Source organism: Melitaea cinxia, chromosome 16, assembly GCF_905220565.1.
Source record: "Melitaea cinxia chromosome 16, ilMelCinx1.1, whole genome shotgun sequence".
NCBI lineage: Eukaryota > Metazoa > Arthropoda > Insecta > Lepidoptera > Nymphalidae > Melitaea > Melitaea cinxia.
Genome location: NC_059409.1, coordinates 13,435,982 through 13,462,132, shown reverse-complemented (window position 1 = coordinate 13,462,132; position 26,151 = coordinate 13,435,982). Strand labels below are relative to the sequence as shown.

Below are 26,151 nucleotides of genomic sequence, written 5' to 3'. Positions count from 1 at the left end.
TAATCAACTATTTATATAAATGAAAATTAATCATCTGAATGTATGTTCACGAATAACTGACGCCTGCACGAAATTGGATAATTTATTTTTTCTGTTGTTGTCAGGACAAGATTTATATATAAAATAGCTGTGCCCGTAACTTTATCAAAAAAGTTATTGTTCAGTTCGCAGAATTATAAAATAAATAAATTTCTAAAATAAAAGTAGCCTAAGGTACTCCTTATTACATCAGCTATCTACCAGTGAAAGTCCCATTAAAATCGGTCCAGCCGTTTCAGAGATTAGCTAAAAGAAACAGACAGCCAGACATACAGATAGACAGACAGACAAAAATTGTAAAAAAAATATTTTGGTATAGGTATGTACCGCTTATACAACTATACGCATTTAGTAAAAAATTAGTTATTTTAATATTACAAACAGACACACCAATTTTATTTATTCGTATAGATGTATAGTTAAAAAAAATAATATATATACATATATCAATGACGAAAAAATGTGGCGTTACGAAGTTCGCGGAATTATATAGTTTTAAATATACAAAACAATTAAAAATAGTATAACACATTTATTTCAAATATTAAGAATACAAAGTTGTTCACCCAAAAGAAAACTATTACTACTACTCTCTCTACTACCATTTTCTCTTCTTATACATCTTACTTATTACCTTACCTATTGTACAAATTTAACACTAATCTTAATATATTGTATTTTTATTTGGGGTAAAATAAAGAATATTTATTATTATTATTATATTTTATTCTTCATTTACATCAGAAATAGTAGTTGTGGTGTAGAAAACTTCTACTGACCTTTATTTTTAATACAGGTCAAACATTTCATATCTTTTTATACAACAAAATAAAATTGTTTGCTGTAATAGTAATAAAACAGTTTTTGCTATATTAATACTAAAAAAAGCCCAAATATCACTTTAAGCATGACGCAACAATATATTTTATAAGATCCATTGAAATCAAATTACTTGACAATGAGAAACAAAATCTTGTGCTATAACAAAAAAAAAATCTTAGCATACAATAACGAAGTGGAGGCACAACTTGTAGGCGGTCATCGTAAAATCATTTTAGAGTACAGTTCTTTTGTAATGGACAACGCGTGATAAACAATAATTTAATAGTTATTTCCTAACCGACATCAAAAAAGGAGGTGGTCCTTAATTCAACTGTTTTTTTTTAATATAGGCCTACTATAAACCTCAAAGATAATGATGATTCTTTGTTTAATCGAAAGCTGGTGCTTGTCCTATGGTCCCATTTAAAATTTACCGAGATCTGATGACTTGAGGGTTAGCTCCTGTAATGATGCGTATTTCATCACGTCATCACTTCAGCCTATCGCAGTCCACTGCTGGACATAGGCCTCCACAAGTTTGCGCCAATTTGGCGTGAACTCATGTATGTTCACACACTAAGAAGCGCGTTGCAGACCCTAAACTAGATATCCTATATCTTGAAATAGATAGTGAACTAGAGAGGAAAAATCAGGAATACGATGAGGCTTTCTATCATTATGAAAGATTGTACGAAGACATGAAAAGGGCTATTAATAGGAAAATGAGGTCTATGTGTCATAGGGAGAAATCGACTCCGCAGATGGAATTGCCTATTTTTAGCGGAAGCTTCCAGCAGTGGACATCGTTCAAGGATCTTTTCACTGAAACTATCATACGCGCAAAAGATGCAGTTTTTAAAGGGTAAGCTTCGAGGAGAAGGCTAGCGTTTAGTTCAACATTTACAAATAAGCTCAGACAATTACGTTACCTGCTGGAAGATACTCAATATTAGATATAACAGTAAAAAGCTTATTTTTACGTCACACATCAATACTTTGATGAATATTTCAGTGTCGCAACAACCGTCGTTCGGATCAAGAAAATCTACGATACGTCACTGGAGTCGCTAAATGCTATAAAAAACCTGGGTGTATGTTTAGGGTCTCGGATAGGTTCCTCGCTCGGAATCCTGGCCACCTTGCTCACCACAGGAATACAGCACTTAAGCAGTATTGTTTTGCTGTGATCTTCTGTACCTATGGTTAATTCCGCAGTCCATATTTACACTTTCTGTACCCTATGTCAATACAAAAGTTTATCAAATTATTTTTACATAATATTTGTGATTCTTTTGGTAGATTTTTAGTTTTTTTTTTTTTTTTTCAGAAAAGATAAATTGGAAGGGTTAAGGGATAGAGTATACGAGGATGATCATTATGACATGATAATGAGAGTGTATCGGAATGTTGAGTTTGCGTTAAATAGAAATTTCGTTGTATATTTACGTTACGTTACCTATTACTCAATCAAGTAGGTACTGACAATGAATACGGTGGTCCCATTATTGTTCATCACTACTACCATTTGAATTTATTGACTCCTAAAATTGGCGTAATGTTACCATTGTGACATTTTTTTATAGATCGATTCCTTATACAAATTAAAGAATCTATAATACTAAGAATTTTTATGGCTTCTAAAAATAAATCATGGATTACTATATTATATTATTATTATTCATGTATACATATATATATCATCATCATATTATGTACTTAATCTAAACTTTGTAAATAGCTTTATTTATTAAATATTTGATTTTCATAGTATACATTATTTACGATAATAACAATTTAAAGTACAGTAAACTTTATCTGTTTTTTTTTTACAAGTTCTGACGTGGGAAGTATTTATAAAGTTTTGTCACTAATTTTTTTTAACTGTTTTTTTTACTTATATTTTGAAAGTAAACAATATAACACAATAACAGTAACATAGTAAATAGTATAAAACAGTAAACAATATAAGGGAATATATCCGCCAACCCGCATTGGAGCAGCGTGGTGGATTAAGCTCTGATCCTTCTCCAACATGGGGAAAGAGGACTATGCCCAGTAGTGGGATATTACAGGCTGAAGCGTAAGCGTAAACAATATAACTACAATTACAATTTACAGTGACATACATAAGCTATGTATTGTTTTTAATTTTCAGACATTTATTTTGAGTATGTGAATTCATAAGTAAATTTAAAGTCTATTTTGCCTGTTTTCAAAATTAATTTGAGACTGTTAAAAAAATACGCAAATATAAATTTTTCGATTTAATCTAAATATTATTTGTATACTAGATGACCGGGTTAACTTCGTATCACCTTCGTATCACTTCATATTTGTGAAAAATGTGGTAAAAACAAAAGACATATGATTTTTCATAGCTAAGAAGATTTTGTATTATAAAACTGAATTGTCGTTTTTAGTATTTACCGTTACTTATTATTATATTTCTCGCCGTTTAAACCTTTTTCCAAAAATATTTCAAAATGAAAAGTAGCCAAATCGGTCCAGCAATTCTCGAGTATTAGCGAGACAAACGAACAGCATTTGATTTTTATGTATATAAATAGATGATTTGTTTACTTAATATTTAAATCCCCGTCAAATACTAAATTACTTATATACCGATGAGAAAATGTTATTACCGCATGAATGATACTAACGCACTAAAATGTACGTCGGTACTAATAACACGCACTAATTTCCTGTAAAAAATATGTAATGAGAACAGGGACGTCCATAATAACCACACTCAATTGTAAACAAAATTTATTTGCAATGAGTAATTGAGTAGTCATACCATGTTTTGTCTGCACGATAATTATTTTAATAATAGCGGCGCTAAGTCCAGTAGGTTACGGACAAAAACCTTTGCATTCTTTGCTGTTTCTCTTTGTTTAAAGTTCTGTCTCATCCGCAAGACTTGAGACCATGTAACACGGTAACTTAATTTCACTAATATCTTAATATATATAAATCTCGTGTCACAATGTTTGTCCTCAATGGACTCCTAAACTACTTAACCGATTTTAGTCAAATTTGCACACCGTGTGCAGTTTGATCCAACTTAAAAGATAGGCTATATTTTATTTTGATATATTATGTTATTATTATATTTCAGAAAAAAATAAGGTGATACGAAGTTCGCCAGGTCAGCTAGTATTATTATATTAAAGAGGGTAAGTATATAACTCGTAATATAATTAATTATGATTATAAATTTATTTCCCTCTCTTACAAAATGCAATGCAATAGATTCTAAATGAAATTACAAAGTATTATTCAACTCAGATTGCAAATGAAGATAAAATCTGTCCCTTTATAAACACACAGTAGACATCTTTGACGGACACCTCAATAGAACCACTATAGCATGCATGTCTTATAGCATGGCATTACATTCGAAATAAATTACAAGATTACAGATAAAGGATAAATGTAGAATAAAATAAGAATATAAATGCTTCTTAATCGACTGTAAAAAAGGAGGTAGTTCTCAATTCGATTGTACTTTTTTCATGTGTGTTACCTCAGGACTTTACAGTTACTTCTAATGATGCGTTACCATTTTTTCATAGAGCGTTGTTGTATTTATACCTCATAACTTTTTACTGGGTAGGCTGATTTTGATTGATTGTTTTTTTTTCTAAATCAAAATCTGTTGCTTGTCACATAGTCCCATTTAAATTTGATTGAAGTCTGGCGAGTACTTTTTGAGTCACCTCTAATAACGCGTACTTGACTATTTTTTCATCTACTTACGTTACATTACTTGTCTTTTGTTATTAAAGACGCTTTTTTTTCGTTGCTCGCAAGCCAACACAATTATTTAAAATAAGATTTCATTTACGGTAAAGATCGTACGTAAGAGCTTATTAATATAATTACAGTAATATTTTAAAGTCGTTTGTTTGACTGAACTCGTCGAAATTCCGACTTAAAAACCTTTTTACGCTAATATTACTGTAGTTTTCTTATTTGTATATGTGTATATGGTATTCAGTCTAATGGCATTCATTATGTTATTAAATTAATGAATATCTAATAAATGAAAATTTAAAATTTATCTGCAATTGAATTGCATCAATGACGATATTCAATTATTTGCTTATATTTATTTTATTTAATATTCATACTGAATAATAGAATTTACTTAGCAATAATTTTCTAAATAAAATAATTATATATGTTTAGGTACCTATATAGGTTTTAATAAAAGTTACTTAAATATAAATACATAGATACATCTGTACATGCAAAAATACAGATAACATTATCAAAGACAGTTAATGGCTATCACAAACTCTTGAGTGTTTGATTGTGTATGTGTTGTATGTTAAATATTTATTATTATTTAGTTAGTTACCATACTGCTCCGAAACGTCTGGACCGATTTTAGGAAATTTTGTATGCATATCGGGTAAGTCTGAGAATCGGCCAACATCTATTCTCAACATCCCAAAATTATAAGGAGAGGAGATTAAGGGGGTTATTAACATAAATAGCAAAACAACGTTTGCGAGATCACCTAGTTTTATAAGTTTTTATTTTTTAAGATACCTATGTACTTTAACTTTTATGCAGAATAAAATGTATTTCTTCTTCTTTTTTTAGTTACTCTATAAAATGATGGTATATTTAAAATATTTCGTATTCACAGAGATATGTCAAATTGTTTATTATATACAAAAAGGAGGCTGTATAATATTAATTTTTAATTATAATGGTTATTTTCTTCTAACATTCAGTCATATACCTACCTACACATGGTTGCCATTCCTAGATGATTTATATTTAGGTAACAGCCTCATATAACAGCCTAATTTATGTACCTGTTGCGTCGGCGGTTGCGGGTTCGATCCCCGCACATGACAAACATTTGTATTGGCCATACAGGTGTTTGCCGTGGTCGTCGTTTGTGCAGTCCTTGTGGGTCTCCCCACCGTACCTCGGAGAGCACGTTAAGCCGTCGGTCCCGGTTGTTATCATGTACACCTGATAGCGATCGTTACTCATAGTAGGAAATATATCCACCAAACCGCATTGGAGCAGCGTGGTGGATTAAGCTGCGATCCTTCTCCTACATGGGAAAAGAGGCCTATGCCCAGTAGTAGGATATTACAGGCTGAAGCGATAAATATATCAACAAACAACATTTAAACAAAATATTTTCTTATAATCAGGGATAACAGATACGTCTTCGTAGGTATATACAACATCTCAAACATAACTAAATACCATATTCAAGTACAAGTCATAAGCACTAAATGAGAGGATTCATATAAAATTTTGAACCTCAATTACTAATACTTAATTGGTATAGCAAAAAATAAGTACTTCAGTACATTTCAATAAAAAATCTTGTATATATTTAAGTAATTCAATTGAAAAAACTACGAGCACCCAAGAATTGATCTCAGTTTGTTTGGAATAAGTCAAAATATCCAAGAAAAGAAACTGAAATTAACATTGTGTCCTTTGCATGGTGTACAATATAAAATGTTTATTCGTTAGTCTTGTTAACTGAAAAAAAAAATTAAGAATTTTGGTCGTAAGAACATCAATACAGGTAAAACCAGACCTGTTATCTAGTTAACATTTATGTCCGTAAATGAATGAACAAAATGTTATTTTTGATTACAAGATATAAGAAGCTCATTAAATCATCCTACAGCGATGAAAAACAAAACATTTAACGTGATTTGCAAAATTATCGCTTACTGAACGCTTGCATTGTTCATTATTTGTTTCACTTGTGAGTCAGTCCAAAACTGTCTAATCATTTTTTAGCGAAATTCCAATACGATGATTATCAAAATGAAAATATCAGACCATATACGGCTTCGCTATTTAAGCTTTAAGGTACAATTTCACCTTTGAACATTTAGTTTGGTGGCGATCAATTAGTATGTATTTAATGAGCTTGCTTCTTTTACTCCTATTTATTGATGTAAGTGATTAAACTGTAAAGGAATACCTGACTAACATCTGTACTACAAAAATGGAGAGCTAGTTTTTTTTGTTCGGTTATAGTGCGAAAACTACTGAACCGATCGGAATAATACTTATACCATACTAGCTGACCCCGCAAACATTGCTTTGCCATATATCTTATTAACCCGCTTAATCCCCCCCCCCCTCTTATAACTTAGGGGTATGAAAAATAGATGTTGGCCGATTCTCAGACCTACCCAATATGCCCACAAAATTTTATTAAAATCGGTCGAGCCGTTTCGGAGGAGTTCAATGTTTAACACCATGACACGAGAATTTTATATATTAGAAGATGCAGCGTGTTTCGGAAAAGATTTCAGTAAGTATGTGATATGTTGTTGATTACTTATCGTTTAAAAAAATATGGACGGACAGAGGTCGCTAGTATGTTTTATTAAAGAAATGATTATAAAACTTGCAGTGCTCCAAGGTTAGTTTTTTATACATATGTTTTTTATGTTTCAGTTAGATGCATCGTTTACTCTAGATGACACGTCTAGAGACATCATTCCTTTTCATATTTCCCTCCTCCAATATAACCGCCTCATGATTTATAATGTTTTTAACAATATTTGTTGTTCTTTGTGCGCTAATACTTTTAGTTTTAACTGCTAACAACTGCCTGTTGTTTTTTTTTTTGACAAACGAAGTCATTAACACCAATTATTAGAAATTGTATTAGATATGCCTCACAAGAAATAAAGAAGCTCATAAAGATATAATCGTTTTAATGTGGTCAGTAAGTAGTAAGACAACGGCTAAACGTCTGCTCGGAGATAATTATGTAACGTCAACACATATTGACACGGAGATAACCCGCGACGCCCGTCTGGCGCATGTTGGGTTCATTAACGAGATACAGAAACATCATCTCTATTACAATGATATACAATATATTTAAATACAACGAAAATATAACCGGATGTCCTAATTATAATATTTATTTACTAATTGAGATCATTTATAAAGTAATTTAATTTTAAATAGAGGAAAAATATGTATTTATTGATTTATAAATCTTTTATAAATTTAGGATTATTTTCTAGAGGCTATATCGCCCAATGAATGGGACATGTGAATATTTATTCCGAGCACAATTTATTTTCAGTCAAGTATAGTTAAAGAGCTAACAATCAATAACGATTGATCGATTGATTCAGCCTGTTGCATACAGCTGAGCATAGGTCTAGCAGTCCGATGTTAACTAACGATCGTTATCACGTATTTCTGATAACAACCGGGACCGACAGCTTAACATGCTTTCTAAGGCACTGTGGACCATGGAGACGATGGGAAGAGACAAGGACATTCAAAAGAGAAAGAAATATTTGTACGAAAACAAACACCCCAAGGATACGAACCCACGACCGCTGGCGTTAATTTGACCGCTCGTATCACTTCATTACGACGCTCGTCAATACTGCATAATTATCATAAATATCTACGTTCCGAATGAGGTCAACTATGTAGCGTCTGTCTCAATTGTAATGTACGTATCATCTTATTTGTATGTTATTGGCTTGACTTTGATGAAACCAGATTTATGTTACAAACTAATATGTACACTTTAATAACTATATCATTCTAGTTTATCTATATTACTATAAATGTTTGGACTGGAGTTCTTGTTTACATATAAGTTAATTGGTATAATGTGGACAAAACTAACAAACTTTTTTACGCACGCTTGATTTGGTGCGTAATCTGGTGAAAGCGTGGCGAGAGCATTACGAAAAGTGTGATCGGGTGAGGCGAACGAAGCAAGAGATCGCTCTCTTGAGATGCGAGCACACATTTACTTTCTCTCTTTCTCTGATAGCCAGTTACGTTTCGTATATCTAAGACACAGTGCAGTGCAGGCCTATGTGCATAGTTTTACTTCAGTCGTGTACTCTAAAGCACGCTCGTTTTTGTTTTCTTTTGGTGAGTTCATTCTTGTCAATGCGACGTTTATACAAAATGAAATTTAAGAAAATACCGATATAATTTACATTAAAAATATGACATTAAGCGTGAAAATACGGCATGCACTAGCTTTTGAATAAAAAAAATAAAAATCGATACGCCCATTAAAAACTTATGATGTAAGACACCAAAACAAATACATTCGAATTAAGAACCTTCTCCTTTTTTGACGTCAGTTAAAAACCATAAATTATAAAAATTAATAAGTAAAGTATATGTTTATTGTTCGTACTTTATTTTAAACGCTCGGGTAGACTTTTCATACATATTTTGATCTTAATTTGTGATTGCAACTTCGACAGCAAACAGATTATTATTTTTGTGAAAAACAAAATAGTTCTCCACCATCTCATCACATTCTATTTTTGTTTGAATTTTGATTTAAGCCTGGTTCCTATGTACAAAAAACAATTGTGATTTTTAATTAATCGCGAATAGACAGACAGGCAGACGCGACAGATGCCTTTGTTTTACAATACGTTAGGATAAGATATACGATTATAAAAAAAATACCAAATTATATATAACAATATTGAGAAAAAGATCAGAATTAAAAATAATTTACTTATTGATACAGAATTCTTAATACATACATAAAATATAAATACGAATCGTGACACAAAATTAAATACTAGTAGAACAAGATATAAAAAATAAATACATACAATTTACTTAACAATAACTTTTAACACATCCATATACAGATAGAAGAGGTTTGAAATGGATACATTAAATATCACAAGTTATATTTAACATGTTAAAATATGAGTTATGCATAGGTTTATCTGCTGCTGAAATCATCCTTATTGAAATAAATATAATAAAATTTTATAAATTAAAATAAACCATTTTTGAAGTAGAACTTCTTTAAGCACGCTTGACTTGGAGTGTAAGCTGGCGAATGCGTGACGAGATCGTTACAAAAAGTGTAATTGAGCGAGGCGAACGGTAGTTGTGTTGTTTGAAGTGCGTTTCGTATATTACTGCAAGGACACCTAAAGAAGTTTTACTTCAGTCGTGTGGTCTTAGGCACACGCATTTTTTTCATTAGTGTAAAACATTTATTTCGATATTTTAACTTTCATATTATGTATGTTTTTATTGTGTATTCTGTAACACAAGAATGTAAAACCTTAATGGAACTTAATTGGGAATAATTATGTATATTCCTAAACTAAAAAAACATACTTCAATTTACATCAAGAAGTAATAATAAACACACAACAATAGCACTAAAAACTACTCATCGGATTTCGCTCAAATTTAAATGGCTGGTCCTGTTTTTCGACATACCACGACACCACCTTTTGAATCAATAAAAAAAATTAAAAGAAATAAATAAATCGGTAGGTACACCTAGTAAAAAGTTATGACAAAAATATACAATCGACTTGTAAAACTCCTCGTTTTTTAAGTCGGTTAAAAGGCTATTCTCACGTCTTTACAAAGACGGAACTGCAAAGACGTAACTATAATACAGACCACGGCCCTTTCTATATGTAATTAGACACATTTACATTTTTTTAAATTAATAAACTAGCTGCCCGGATAGACTTCATTATGTAAAAAGTTAATATGAAATTTTTATTTATTTTTTATTAAAACCTTCCGTGGGCCATAAGGAACATACAAAAAAATAAATTAGCCGAATTGGTCGAGCTATTCTCGAGTTATGCGCTTAGCAACATTCGATTTTATTTATATAGATAAAAAAATATACATATGTATCTTATGATGCACAAATACGCCTCCTTGCAGACAGCTTGCATTTGTGACGCAAAATAATCCTCTAAAGAATGACGTAAGCATTCTAGCAATACAACCTTTCTTTGATACTTATTTTATTTAGATAATATTTTGACGGTTATAGTTTCGTTAAAACGCGTCGTCCGCGACTTCGCCCGCATGGAATTTAACAGAAAAGTTGTAAAGTATTGTTCGTTCGCAGAGTTGTAAAATAAATAAATTTCTAAAATAAAAGTAGCCTATAAGTTGCTCTCTTTTACATCAGCTGTGAAAGTCCCGTCAAAATCGGTTTAGCCGTTTCAGAGTTTAGCCGGAACAAACAGGTAGACAGACAGACAGACAGACAGGTAGACAGACAGAAATTGTAAAAATGTTATTTTGATATATGTGTACATGCATACATACCGTGTATACATCCATATGCATTTAGTAAAAAACTGTTATTTTAATATTACAAAAAGACACTCCAATTATATTTATTTGTATAGATTGCGTCAAACAGATGATGAATTACGTCACGACCTAAACAATTCCTAATGTCATTAATTTATAACTCAGACCAATTAATGAGCTACAGATACGAATCTCACCGCAAATAATTTACTATAGACATAAAAAAGGTTCCCATTATAAAATATTCCATTCGATTTCAACTTTGATGGATTACGAGATTAAAGTAAAAAAGTAATCAAATTATTAACTTGGATCAATTAGATGGCGCAACGGTCACAGCTCTGGTTTGTGGCTGTTGCGCTGTCGGTTGCGGGTTCGATCCCCGCACATGATTAACATTAATTGTATTGATCATACAGATGTTCGCCGTGGTCTGGGTGTTTGTACAGTCTTTATGGGTCTCCCCACCGTGCCTTGGAAAGCATCATGAACACCTGATATCGATCGTTACTCATAGTAGGGAATATATCCGACAACCCGTATTGAGGCAGCGTAGTGGATTAAGCTCTAATCCTTCTCCTACATGGGTAAAGAGGCCTATGCCCAGCTGTGGGATATTACAAGCTGAAGCGAATTAGATAATTTATTGTAATTTAAGTTTTAATTATTGTTTTTGTTACATTTTACTGAGTGGTTCTCTTTGAAAAACGATCATAATTTATTTGTCATTATTACTTGCACAGTTTTGTCACATTATGTAATTTATAATTAGCATAGACGTATCTAGACGCTGTTTGATCACACAAGTACGGTTACAAAATAATTCTGCGTTAGACACACTGATAATTGTATAAAATCATTACCCATTCGTTATAGTGGGAGTTTATCCTGTTTTTCCCCTCTAGGCCTCGGAGAGCACGACCAACCGTTGGTTCCAGTCTTTAGCATAACTACCTGACACTCGTAATAATTATTATTGTGGGAGTTAAATGATACTTATTACAAGAAGAATCATGTCGCCAACCTGTAGAGAGCAGTAGGGGGCTTGAGCTCCTACCCTTCTGTGTAAGAGAGGAGCCCTAATTCCTTTTTAGAATTCAATAAAAACCCTCACAACACTTATACAACTTTTTTAATTTGATTCGGTAAACTCACGCTTTACCGTGAGAACTATGTATGAGAGTTGTATCGCGGAAGTCAGCGATTATGTATGATTGCGTACATGTTCACAAATACATACACACTGATGTAATGGACATCGTAACTATAAGCGATTGTATGAATATTAAGAAGGCATTTTGTATTTAAATATAATACAAGATAAATGCAACAGTGAACGCACTTTTAAAAATTTCGATATGTTAAAAAATCACTTTGTCGTGTTTGCTCTAATGACTAGACATCAACTTATTCATTAACATATATTATTACATTTTGGTGATTTTTATTTGACGCTATAATATATGATTTTATTAAGTGAGCAAATTCAAAGAGTTCTTGATAAACTATCTCTTTTTTAATTCGAATTTAAATAACCTTATTAATTCTTAACAATTATCTTTTTTCTGTTACAATTAAAAAAAAAACCAACAAAGATTAAGCTTTCTAACATTCCCGACAATCAAATTTGGTAAGTGTGTTACTTACTCGACAGAATTGAAATAATATAGCGAAACAGTATTTTATAACAATTTTCTCAAATCTTTTCAGAACGAAATAGTTTTTTTTTGTGTTTAGAACGACTTCAGGTTATAAAATAGCGAATTGTGACTGCATATCAGGCACCACTAGTTCTCTAGCCCTTAGTATTGTTCAATCATATGTTATATATGTATATATAACAAGGTTGGCAAACAAACGTACGGCTCACGTGATGGTAAGAGATAACCGTAGCTTGTAGACGCCTGCAACACCAGAAGAATCGGAAACGCGTTGCCGACCTTACTTCCAGTGGTCCAGGTACTCTGGTCACCTTACTAACCACAGGAACACAATACTACTTAAGACCCCTTAATAAGGGGTACTTCCCAATGTGATATGTCCTTCTGTACCCTATCTCAGTTAATTTATAATGCCTTTTCTCTTTAACATTACATAAGCAAATATAGCGAACCTTCCTTTCTCCACTTTACATTTTCTACTTGTACAATTAATTATTGTGCTGTGTGGCTACGGCACTAAAGAATTTAGCCACCCCCTCTCTTCCCGTGGGTGTCGTAAGAGGCGACTAAGGGATAACAAGGTTCCACTACCACCTTGGAACTTAAGAAGCCGACCGATGGCGGGATAACCATCCAACTGCTGGCTTTGAAATACACAGGCCGAAGACGGGCAGCAGCGTCTTCGGTGCGACAAAGCCAGTACTGCGGTCACCAACCCGCCTGCCCAGCGTGGTGACTATGGGCAAAACACATGAGTTCACGTTATTTTTAGCGTAAACTTGTGGAGGCCTATGTCCAGCAGTGGACTGTATAGGCTGTAATGATGATGACAATTAATTAAAATTTATTACAACTATCAGGTACTTACTCAATAAATATATAGTGTAGAGTAATAAAATTAATTGTCAATCTAAATAAAAAAAAAAAGTTATATGACTTTCTAAGACTTGTAAGCTCGATCGTGCAATGCATTATTTATAACGTAAAGTAAAAACAAAGAATTTATAGAAAATGTTACTGGTTTTTCACTCAAATAATATTACTGATTCAATGCACAGGCGCGTATAAAACACGCTATTACATGCTTCTAGAAAACTAATCTATACATAATAACGACATAGATTGTTCAATAGAAACAGTTATAAGTCATACAGGCTGTAAATTTAGGTATTTGATCAATTTAATAAAAAAAGTGCGTGCGTACAAAGTACCCATGGCAGAAGTGAAACTTCTTTGGCAAACTAATTTTTAGTCTCGTTTCTATTTATACAAATGTTGCCGTTTCATCCGTAAAAATTTTACCTTCTTGCGCGTAAAGAAGGATCACTTCAAAAAGGCTTTTTAGTTTGATACAATTGGTGATAAGTACGTTTAACAAAACGTTTGAAATGTACGTCCGCGAATAGTCAAACGCATAAACTTTTAATATAATTTCCATTATATGCGTGATTTTCTTAAAAGAAAATGACCAACAGTTCGCTGTTCGTAATTTTTATGACTAGTTGTAGCGATTCATTTTTGTTTATCAAATTATTTGTATTTTAAGCTAAGTAGCTTGTGATGAAAATTATAAACGGTGGAGATTATCAAAACAAATATATATATATATATATATATATATATATATATATATATATATATATATAAACATCAATGGTTGTTCGTTTGTCTCGCTAAAACTCGAGAATAGCTGCTATATTTGTGGAAGTTCAGGGAAGATTTAAACGGTGAGAACATTGATATATAAAAAATAATAAATAAAGGAAAATAGTAAAAACGAGAATTTAATTTTTCCAGTACAAAATATTCCTAGCTCTCAAACATTTGATGTCTTTTGTCAAAAAAATTGTCACTTGGTTGTCAATTATTTATAGCTGCGTTCAGAAAGTGTTTTGTCCATATTTTTCACAAATATATGTAGGTGATACGAAGTTCACCGGGTCATCTAGTTAAATTATAAATAATATTAACTCCATTATAACTAAGTCATCGGCCTAACAATAGCGTTTGTTGACCTTGATACAAAAATAACAAAATGGATCATTGTGAAATAAATAATTACACTATTATTTTGTTAATTAAGATTGTTGATCAAGATAAAGATATATATTATGAACTTTATAGCGATTGTGTTAGATTTAAGAAGTAGATAAAACGTTCCTAAATTAGGATACGGATACCTTTATAAAGATCTGCAATCATCTACTATCTTATAATTAAAATACAAGGTTATAGAAATACATATGCTTAAAATATAATATGACAATAGTGACTATAATTTCCTTGCGGTTTCACACGAGTTTGACTTTAATACTCAGCCAGCCAGTCAAACTAATTACTGCTTTATATCTTTGCGTTTTGTCATGAAGCATTACTTATCAAAATTAAAAATTACTTTTTTTTAAGTAAAATCTTACGAAATTTAAAATTGCCATTTTAAAAATTAAAATAATATTTGTTATAATTACTTAATTGTTGTTAAAATTAAGCTGCCACCGTTTCGGAATGTAGTTCGTACTAACTCTTTTTAAAAACAATTTTGATTTGAAAAATATTTTTTAAGAAAACTGATATGTGCAACAAACAAGCTTATCAGCTTTTTAATAGTATAATCATGCATAATATTTACGAATGATTCGATATATTCATAAAAAGTATATAATTATAGCTCTTCATGAATAGTTTTATTATTCACAATAATCCAATTAACCTTCACAATTTTAATGAGTTCATATGTCATCATTACAAATAACAGTTTTGCATAATGTCAAGATGAATAAATAATTATGTAATTTTAAATATTTATAGTCGTTGCTATTGACAAAAAGTGATGTCAAAAAGTGAAAGATGATAAAATATGTATATTAAAAATATAAATTTTAACGCAAACGTTAATCTTTGTGATTTTTTTTTTATCTTTTTTTTTGTACTTTATTTATGTAGTATTCTTTTTATGTTTGTATTATTAAAAACACTAATAATGACCAATAAATAACTTTGCTTTTTTCTTCTTTTATAATCTTAGACGCCACTAGTTATACTATACGAGGAACTCTTAAACTAACATTATTTACATTACAATGAATGTTACACCCTCAACACAAGACCAATATTACATACAAGACTAATCAGTTTGTGCAATGTGCTAGAATACGCCTTGTCTTCTTCGTGTTTCGTTTGAATTTGACGCGAAAATTAACGCCTTGGAGATATATTTAGATCATCATCATCTAGATTATCATATGCCTATAAGAAATCATCCCTAACATATACATTATTCCAAGTAATATAATTTATTAATGAACTTCAAAAAATGAAGATATTTTCGAATCGAATATAAATTTTATGGATCCTAATAAGTTTTTAGTGCCTCTAATGATTTTAGGGACTCTTTTTTTTTAAATCGATAACTGGTGCTTGTTGTTGTGCCATTTAAGTATAACTATTCGACTATATTTCGACTACTGATTTCAATATCTTGCCCTCTGAACGATGAGACTCGTCACGTACACGATACCTTTAACTTATAAGAGTAGGTTTATGCCAAGAGTATTAGTCAACTAGTAGTAACAGTATTGCGGATTAATTGCTTTTCAAGGAACACAACTCTTCATAACAAAGAAAGCCTTTTCTAGAAGAGATAGATCAAAATGTTACGACGCTGTTTCATTGTCATAAATACTGTTCTTACAAAACATAAGTTTATATTGTGACTTGATCCACGACTTTCATATTAGCCTAATTATAAATTACAACATAATAAATGTAATCCAGAGCAAATAGATAAAACAAAGTGCGTGAGATGCGTGAGGAAGTAGGTCACTAGCACGAACCTCGGTAACGGTGATAACGGTAAATGCAATGCAAGTGAAAGCGCACTTACAATCGAACGGAAATATCATTTTAATCCTAGTCTTTACCCGGTACTGGGAATATTTAAAAAAATAGTGAATGTAAATTTTATTCACAAAATAGTTCACTTTATAATCAAACCCATGTAATGCATATTCTAATAAAAAAATAGGTGAGCAGAAAAAAATAACCAGAATTAAATTCTAAAATAACAATTATGATTCTAAAATAAACACATTATGTCGAATACCTTCGTTGTTAGTAGAATGGAAATACAAATAAAATTCAATACTATGTTAATACTACTACTACGCATAGAATTATTTTGCATCAATCTTCTTAAACAAAACAAAAACATAATCGATTAATTCGCTCATCTTCTTAAGCAAAAGTAAACATACGTCCTGTTTCACCGATTATTATTATTATTATACTAGCTACCCGGACAGATTTCGTTCTGTCAAAAGTTAATAGATTTATATATATAGCGAAGCCGCGGGCAAAAACTAGTAGATAATGAAACAGACCATAATAGTTATTAGAAGCCTACGAAATAAACTTTAACAGTAATCGTTAAAATTTTGAATTGTTTTAGGTTCGCAGTCTCAAATCAGGAGACATTGTCAACTTTTTTAAAAAAAGATTTTTTTCTTCAACAAATCTCTACAGAGTATTGGAATAGATTAGTTTTTTTTTCAAACGAAGTCTAATATGAGTGAAATTTTGAAGTCAAATTTCATATTTGTTCCGATTTAAAAGAATTTTATTCATCAGTATTTTCTTACAAAAGTCGTTGTAGATGGAATAGTGGAAAAATTGACATGACTAATTTTGTAAATTACCTACACCTCAAATGTATTCAGTGTAACGATCGAAGTATTTACTATTTGGCTTAAACAATAAATCCTAATCAACTAAATGATTTCAATCCTCACGATCTTGTTCTGGCTATATGTATGTATAAAAAAAATGTACAGAATATAAAATTAAAAAATCGCATCAAAGATACCGTCGACATCGGACCATTTCCTAATTTTACTAGTCGATCACAGGACATGCAGTCTTCCCTATAAATCAGCTGTAGACTAAACATTATGCATGATGTTTGAAAAATAAATGTTCAATGAAGATAGAGCCCGTGGATGTTGTTAATTTTAAATTAAAAAAAAAAAAGAAAACTCCACGATCGCTTTACACTCAATTGTTTAACACTATTAAAAACTTTTTAGTTTTTGTTAGTCACGTTTCTATTGTTCATATGCCGTTACAACGTGGGAACCTTAAAATGTTCAATTCAAATCAAAATCAAAAATCGAAATCAAAATAAGAAATTACTTAATTCAAATAGGTTTCAAAAACGTGTTCGAATCTTCATTTTACAAATTAAAATTTTCAAGTGATTATTATTTTGTACGTTTTACTTTTGTACGTCAGTAAAAATTCCTTTTTTGTACTGCTTAATATCATACACATAAAATTATTCCGAGGCATTAAACAATTTAACCAGTCAAATCAATTGTTTTTTTAGAGTGTACAAAATTGTCTTTTTAAAAGCTGTTATTAAACTTGCAATGTATGTATGTGTATATTTGTATGTATGTATGTATGTTTGTGAGAGGTGTTGAGTGGAACGTTGCAACTCAAATTTGAAGCATACCTTTTCAACCGATTTGAGCGGTAATTTTATAATTATACACGTTTAATTTGGATGACTATGCATGGTTAGCTATTTAACGTCGTCCTAAATCCAACATGGCGGTATATACAAGACAGCGGACTAGCTATTTTTAATGTACTCCTACAATACTGATATCGAAAATTGTGTTTGCCTGCAAACGAAAAAAACCGACTTCAACTACATCAACCGGTAAATACAACAAATACGACAAAATGGTCAAGTAAATACGCATTATTTAAAATAACTCATAAATAATTTGGCAGATCTATGTCAAATTTAAATGGGACGACATGAAAAGCATCAGCTTTGGATTTAAAAAAAATACAATTATCGAGATCGGTCCAGCCAGTCAAAAGTTCTGAGGTACCATACAAAAAAGATAGAGTCAAATTGAGAATCTCGTCGGTTAGTGAAAAGCTAGCTGAGGATAACTCGAAAAATAAAGTGGCGTCACTTTTAGCCCAATATGTCGGACTCTTTAAGATGGCGGATTATTTATTTTCAATGCAGTAATACATTATGGGTATCTAATGAAAGAGTCCAAATTCAAAATTTTACTGAATTTTAAAGATGGCGGACTAAGTTTTTATACTTTCATCCAGTAGGTATATATAGGTTATCAGATGAAAAGACTTACTGAGAGTACCAGACCGAGAAACCTGTCCAGCGATAATTAAAAAGTAAAAGTAAAAAAAGCTTGTTTTTTATTTTACTTTTTACTTTTAATTTATTTAATTATAAATTTCAAATATTAAGATTAACATCACATAATTTGTTACACGTTAATAAATTACAAATCAACTCATTATTATCGATACGCAACCGTTTAGTGATTACATAAGGTTATTTATATCACAAAATTGAGTTGACTTGACCTTGGAAAAATGTTAAAAGCGTCTAAAACAAAATTTGTCTTTCGAAATACTAGAAAACGGTATTCGTGTTAAAAAAAATATATTTAAGGAATGTAAATATATATTGAGTGCGAAGTTATTCAGAGCTAACTAGTTTAAGAATAAATGCCATAAAAAACGAGTCCTTGATTCCACTGACTATTACCATTAATGCATACGTTAAGAGGAAAGGGTACCGGGTCTTTCTCCATACAAACGTAGTCGACTGTTTTCTCCCTGGATAATGACACTAGATCAAATATTTTTGTGACATAGAACTCTTTGCTGCCATGACCATGCCCCTATGTTTTGATTTTTTTCATATTCTTATTATCATAGGAATTAGGAGACTTCAAAAACTCGAAATATTGCATAATTTTTTGTACATTTTCAGACACTCATTAAAAAAAATATATGCATAATTTCAAAAAAATGAAAACATAGGGGCATAGTCGAAGTCTTCTTTTATTTTCTAAAAAAAAAATTTTTAAAAAATTGCCATTTTTTGAGGAGAAAACAGTCGACTACGAAACACTGTTTTGGTCAAAAATTATGTACCTAAAACGGTCTGAGCTGCAGTTGTCCCTTTCTTGCTTCTTGGGGGATAGGTCTGGGGGAGGGAAGGGTCAAAGCAATACGTATATACGCCAGCGAAGTGATGCCTCATAGTCGACAATTATATCGATACACTAGTGATGTTATTTTTAGTCGATATTTTCTAAAATTCGTATTAACAAAATTAAATAATTTCTTTTTCATAACTACAATAAAACCGTATTTGTATATGCGGTTTTTATTGTAACACTGTGCAAACCTGGACTAACGAAGGGTTTCGCTAACAAATAACAATGATAATTATGGTAAATAACTGTGTTGTTTGTTTTTGGTATCAAATGAAAGGGCTCAATACAAGGATTTCAAAAAAGTATATTATGATTATTATTACCGTAATACTAATAAAAAATACAATAAGAAAGTTTAAAAAATTAGGACTGCTCTTTCCCATGCCTATGCCAAGCAAGCTGCGAGCCGCGCTTCTTCCTCGCCTCCTAGGCGAAAAACAACTTCGGGGTTTACTCTTTCCCATATATTTTTTTATCAATTTCGGAATACTCTGTAAAAAGCTATGCATGGTCAAACGTAAATAAATATAGGTACGTAGCGACTTTAGAACCTCCTCTGTTTTTTTTCATCGGTAAAAAATTGCTTAGCTGTTATCTTGACATTACTGAGGAGCAGATTATTAAATTTGGTCGAATCTATGTACCTATGCGATTCGTATTTGGACTTCGCAAATAGAATCATATTTCTGAATTGCGTAAAAAACTCAAGTGGCACCACTGGCGTAGCATTCCTTGGAACCCCGGGAACCTTGGGGCCCTGTATCAAAATTAGTGGGGGGGCAGGCAAATGATGGGTAAAGATTTCCCACAAAAAATGCTTGCATTGAATTAAAATAAATATTTATTGATTATAAGTTATAACTTCCTCCTAGAATAGACAATGGTGAGTGTAGTCTGCTGTAGCTGTTCCTGTTCCATCGAAATCCTTAGGTAATTTTTTATCAGTTTTAGTTTTGAAAAACATCAAGTTAATACCTCCGGAAAATTGGATGCAAGGCTATTGAATTTTATCAGTAATAATTCCATGAGTTCTTTAATGGAATGAATGTTTTGAATTTCGGATTTTAAGCTAATTTAAAGAGCTTGTAGTTCCAAGCTGGAGAGTTATTAGCCTTGACCTGCAGCAATAGATGCGGGGGATCGTTCGCTTCAGCCTGTGAGGCCAATACTATTAGTGAATTCCTATGAATCTTCCGCATCTATATGGGGGATTCACAGGCGCATAACCTGAAGAAGAGATTCAACGCTGCCTCCAGGTCTTACAGGTAGTAAATCGCTAGGGCAAAGTTCAAACACAGCAGAATTGGCGAGAGACTAGTGGGCTTTCCAAATGGAACCCGTGCCTTTTGTTTCTTACAAAAGCTGGCGAAGGTAACTTTTTTAGTCTACACTTCCATCATTGCGCGAACCTGAAGGCTCTCTGGCATATTATGCGAAAAAATAAGCGAAATTCTTTGCACTTTTTTTGCGTCGAATTCAACTCTTGACGATGAGGGAAAAGCACCACCGAGCATTCCACGGTGCGAAAACGCGATGCGTAATGTGCACTATGAGCAGTGTCGTTTGTCGTGTTCTGCATTCTTTCGATGTCAAGGAGTCTAGTGGTGCTAATTATATCCACCAGTGGTTTGCAACCAATGTGCGAGCTTCGTGCGCAATGTTTCCGCGTACATTCAAAGTGTGGAATGACCTTGCTAAAATTTGGGGGTTTTAAAGCGTCTAGTGTCTACATCTTTTCTCTAAAGGCCATGGGCGACGGTAGCCGTTATAAATCAGATGGCTTCGTCTGCTTGTGTGCCCCATTCTTATATAAAAAAGATTAATTCATTGTTCATAATGATTAACTGAATCCCGAAATAAACGATACAGAATGTTATCAACAATTGGGCGCACGCTTGACTCGGATAAAAGGGGACTGCTTTTCAGACTTCAGTCATTTCTGAAGTGAAAACTCTATAGGTATGTATGACAGTTTTTTTATTCTTTTTTCCAGGAAGCACAAGATTAAGTGACATTGTGGATAACATTTTACTAATTTTTGCTTACACACCTTAGGGGGCCTGTAAATAGGGGGCCCCGTATCATTGATACGGCTGATACGGCAGTAGTTACGCCCTGAGTGGCACCCAATTCCCTACTTCGGGAATACGTATATTCTCAACTTACTTTACTCTATTCTTTTTAACCCTGTTGTACCTGCTTATCTAAAACGACGATTTAAATTTCTTAGTGATTCCAATGAACGCAGTCTTCGTTCTGAGGAAAGCTTACTTCTTGAATTTCCCTCTCACTCCTCTTTCTTTTATACTAAATCTTTCACTGTTCAAGCTTGTCGACTTAGGAATTCTATAGACGTGTAAAATCGGTTTCTATTTTTAACCGACTTCCAAAAAAGGAGGAAGCTCTCAATTTAACTGTATTTTTTATGTATGTTACTTCAGAACTTTTGACTGAGTGGACCGATTTCTACAATTTTTTTTTAATCGAAAGGTGGTGTGTGTCAATTGGTCTCACTTATTTGAGATCTAACAACAACTTTTCGAGTAATATAAAAAATACGTTTGTACTTGACTATTTTCGTCGACCTACGTTGTATTATACCGCATAACTTTTTACTAGGTGTACCGATTTTGATGATTTTTAATTTAATCGAAAGCTGATGTTTATCGTGTAGTCATATTTAAATTTCATCGAGATCTGATAACAAATTTTTGAGTAATCTTTAATAACGCGTATTTACTTAACTATATTGTCGTCTCACTTTGTTGTATTACATGTCGATGTAATTGAAGTCGGCTTTTTTTCCTTTGCGTACAAGTCGAACTCGGTCCACCCACTCAAAAGTTCTGAAGTAACATATATACAAAAAAAAGAAAAGAAAAATACAGTCGAATTAAGAACCTCCTTCTTTTTTGGAAGTCGGTTAAAAATCAATCTGATACGTATTATTATTTTCTGTTGGTGTTCAATAAAGTGTATTGTTATGTTATGTCATGTTAATCAACCACTCTTTAAAAAAATTCAATCGATTACGTAATTTGCCTAACTAAAAAAACATAAATAAAATAATAATTGAAAAAGTCGCCTTCATGATTTTTGTAAGTGTACAGTACATAATGTTTGAAATTGGTGTGATTTATTTAGCTATCTTTGTGTAATTATTGAATTTTTATCTTGTTCCAGCTTTTTCAATTGACTTTCTAATAGTTGTTCTTCACGCAGGCGGCTTTTCTTGTGTTTTTTTTTTAATTATAATATTACTTTTAACCATTGTTATATCGCCGCAATTATATGTTAATTAATATATATAACCTGTACCTATGTATTAATAACTGCGACAAACATGAGACATTACAAATTATATAGGTACTAAGGCAAACATTTTATACTGTGTATGTACTACATTACATATATATACTATACTTACACTTATACTATGTACTACATGTATACACTATAATTATGTATGTATTTCATTACCCATTCTTACACACACCTCAACCATGTAATTACATACCTAATTCATAAATAAAGTACCTAAGTATTTCGATAATTACCCACAAAAATATAGACATGTATCAAGTCACAAAGAGTATCCAAGTCAAAATAATAAAACATAATAATAAGTAGTTTACGAAATTCAATAATAGTAAGCCGAGTCACAGCAATACGATGCAGAACAAATTCAATAAAACAAGCCAAATTCAGAAAAATAGCACTATGCGCTATATGTACTCGTAGTCAATCACAAACGAAAGATGCGAATACTAAAATATTATCATCAACAATTAATAGCTGAATAGCCGGCGCACGCACACTAACAACACGACAGTCACACATAGAAAAAACGGGGCGGAGATGGCGCGGGGCGCGGTAGCGGCATGCAGCGCGACAGAAACATTTTATTCAAATACCTATTTTTGAAAAGTCTCTTCGGTACCCTTTCCTCTTAAGTTATATATTAACGGTATTGGTACCAACTGGTAATGTGTCTTAAAGTTCTGATAGTAATCTGAATATTTTTCAAAATTAAACTCAATTCGAATCATTACATTTTAATGACGATTGAACGTTATTTAATTGACATTGTCCTTTACATAAATATAAACTCGTATTCTATTACAGTTCATATGTTCAGCTCATTTGTGTATGTGTATGTAACATTTTAAACAAAAATACTATGATTAACTAAGGTATTCTATAAAATTTAAACTATGTGTTTTCTAATGTAATAATTTTTATTTATATAATAATTATCATTGTCCAGATTATACACCAATAATTATTTATAATTCTTTAAGCCAATTCAATCACTCAACTGGTTGAGGTAGCCAGTCTGGTTTTTAATTATTATTCAACTTTTTCTACCCGTGAGCAATCACTAATTAAAGCTATCCTATGAAACTAGCGGTCGAAGTGTTTATGTGATCTAATGCATTTATTGATAGAGAGTTCGGAAGAACAAACGAAATTGTTTTAGTTCGTTTAAGGCGTGTGATTATATTAATCCACCAAATAATTACAAATAATTACCTCTCAAAAATAAATTTAAAATGATAACTTAATTTTTAATGTACTTCTTACGGTCACAATTTTTGTGTACGTTTATGATGAGTGATGAAACTTTTTGTAAGGTTAATATATAATCGCTGTGGGTAGCAATGCACTGGTTTTAGGACGTTTTAAGAAAAATAAATGCTGTGTATGTTAGTATACTACAAGTAATTACGGCACAGCATTTCGACGTACCTCATTAAATTTGCAAGTCAAATCGACGTCGAATTCTTTCGGGAAATATTGTAACTTTTTATACATAAATTAACCGACTAAAATTAAATTAAAGACTTACAACAATTATAAAGAGATAATAATTTATTCAAGTAGACTTTTTTGTTATGCTAATTACCTTTTGAGTGGGTCGAGGTGGCTCAGGCACGTCGGAATCCCATTCAGAACTGAGATCATCACTCGACGCCTCTGTGAAATCTTCATTCCAGGGCACTTCTAACAAGGAAGTCTTCATTTGATCGTAACCAGGAGATAGCGTGGGCGGTCCATAGCCTGGCGGTAATGGACTTGACGCTCTACAATCTTCACAATTACACGGCTTTGGGCCAAAAGTTTCTTTAGTAGAAGAATCATTCTTTACATTTGTCTTAGAATTCTTTCGTGTATCGTGTCTCCTAGCACTTCTTGGTGATAACTTGTTGTTACATTGCGGTGGAATGTAATATCTCGTAGGTTCGGAAAGTCTGCGTCCACTATCTGGTGTCTCAATTTTGACAGGTGTAAGCAAAGACATCTTTTTCGTTACCGGCTGTTGCCTCTCAGAAGTATTTGTTTCTGAATCCATCGTGTATCTTATGATGGGTATGGTGAATGGGAACGAATCGGGACACTCCGGCATTATAGCGGCGATCACTTCACACGAAACAGTCTCTCACCTGGATTTTGGAAAAGGGTCAACGACATTTTCAAGTCACTGATTACATTTGCACATTTTTGGTTACCATACGCGGTTTTTAAAAAAATGAGAAACGCGAGCGTCAGTTATGCGCGCGGCGCGCGGACTGCGCGGGAGTGGACTGGCGCGTTGAGTTGTACGCAGAAATATAACATTTCGTCGAGTCCACATTCGAACCAAGATACGCAAATGATACCTAGCAAAAAATTGGTTATCTGTAAAGTTGGTTTACGGACGATAGTTTAACGTGACAACGTCATAACAAAACTTTTCATCGGACAATGAGCGCAACGGGACAATGAGTCATCCTTTTTCGCGCATGCAGTCGGCGTTCATCGATTGATTAGACGTTGTTACGTCAAAATTTGCGTGCCAATTTGCGTGAATTAAAGAAAGAATAATCTTAAGTATAACAATGTATACATGATTAATAAATGTCACGGGGGAAATGTTCGAACTTTTATTCAAATAAAGTCCACAAACCTCATACGTAGCTATTACGTCAATAAATGTACACATAAATTTTCCCTTAATATTATCCTCAATTATTTGTAAATTTATTTAATAAATGAACACTTTAGATAATAATTCATTACTTGTACATTATTAATAATTTTTTATTAATGTCATCAAAATTATTATTACTTTAAAAATAATGACCTAAAACTACAATTTTGAATGGTGCGATATAACTATTATTATAATAAATTTACATATCTGTTATTATAATTTCTTTGAAAAAGTTAGACCAATCTAGAACAGATGGGTCACTACTTGGTTAGGTTATATTTATATGATAATATTGATTCTATTTCACGGAATTTCAAATTATTTTGAAATATAGAGTTTTGGTCATAGACTATAAAAAGTCAGATGCGTGAAATTAATAACAGATTTTTTTCTATATATCGACACAAAGTCATTGAAGTTTTCATTAGTTAGTTATGTTGGATAGAAATTAGTTCCTTTAGTAAGCTTCGCTTCAGCCTGTAATATCCCACTACTGGGCATAGGCCTCTTTCCC

General features: G+C 32.1%; 1 protein-coding gene across 1 annotated transcript in view; it reads right to left on the bottom strand.

Moving 5' to 3' along the window:
- LOC123661166 (inositol-trisphosphate 3-kinase A) overlaps window positions 1-25,271 on the bottom strand; it is a 62,590-nt gene extending 37,319 nt beyond the window's left edge. Inside the window, exon 1 of the mRNA XM_045596154.1 lies at window positions 24,570-25,271. Within this exon, the coding sequence (XP_045452110.1) occupies window positions 24,570-25,070 (501 nt within the window). The 5' untranslated portion in view covers window positions 25,071-25,271. The remainder of the gene's footprint in view (window positions 1-24,569) is intronic.
- Between the last annotated feature and the right edge of the window lie 880 nt (window positions 25,272-26,151).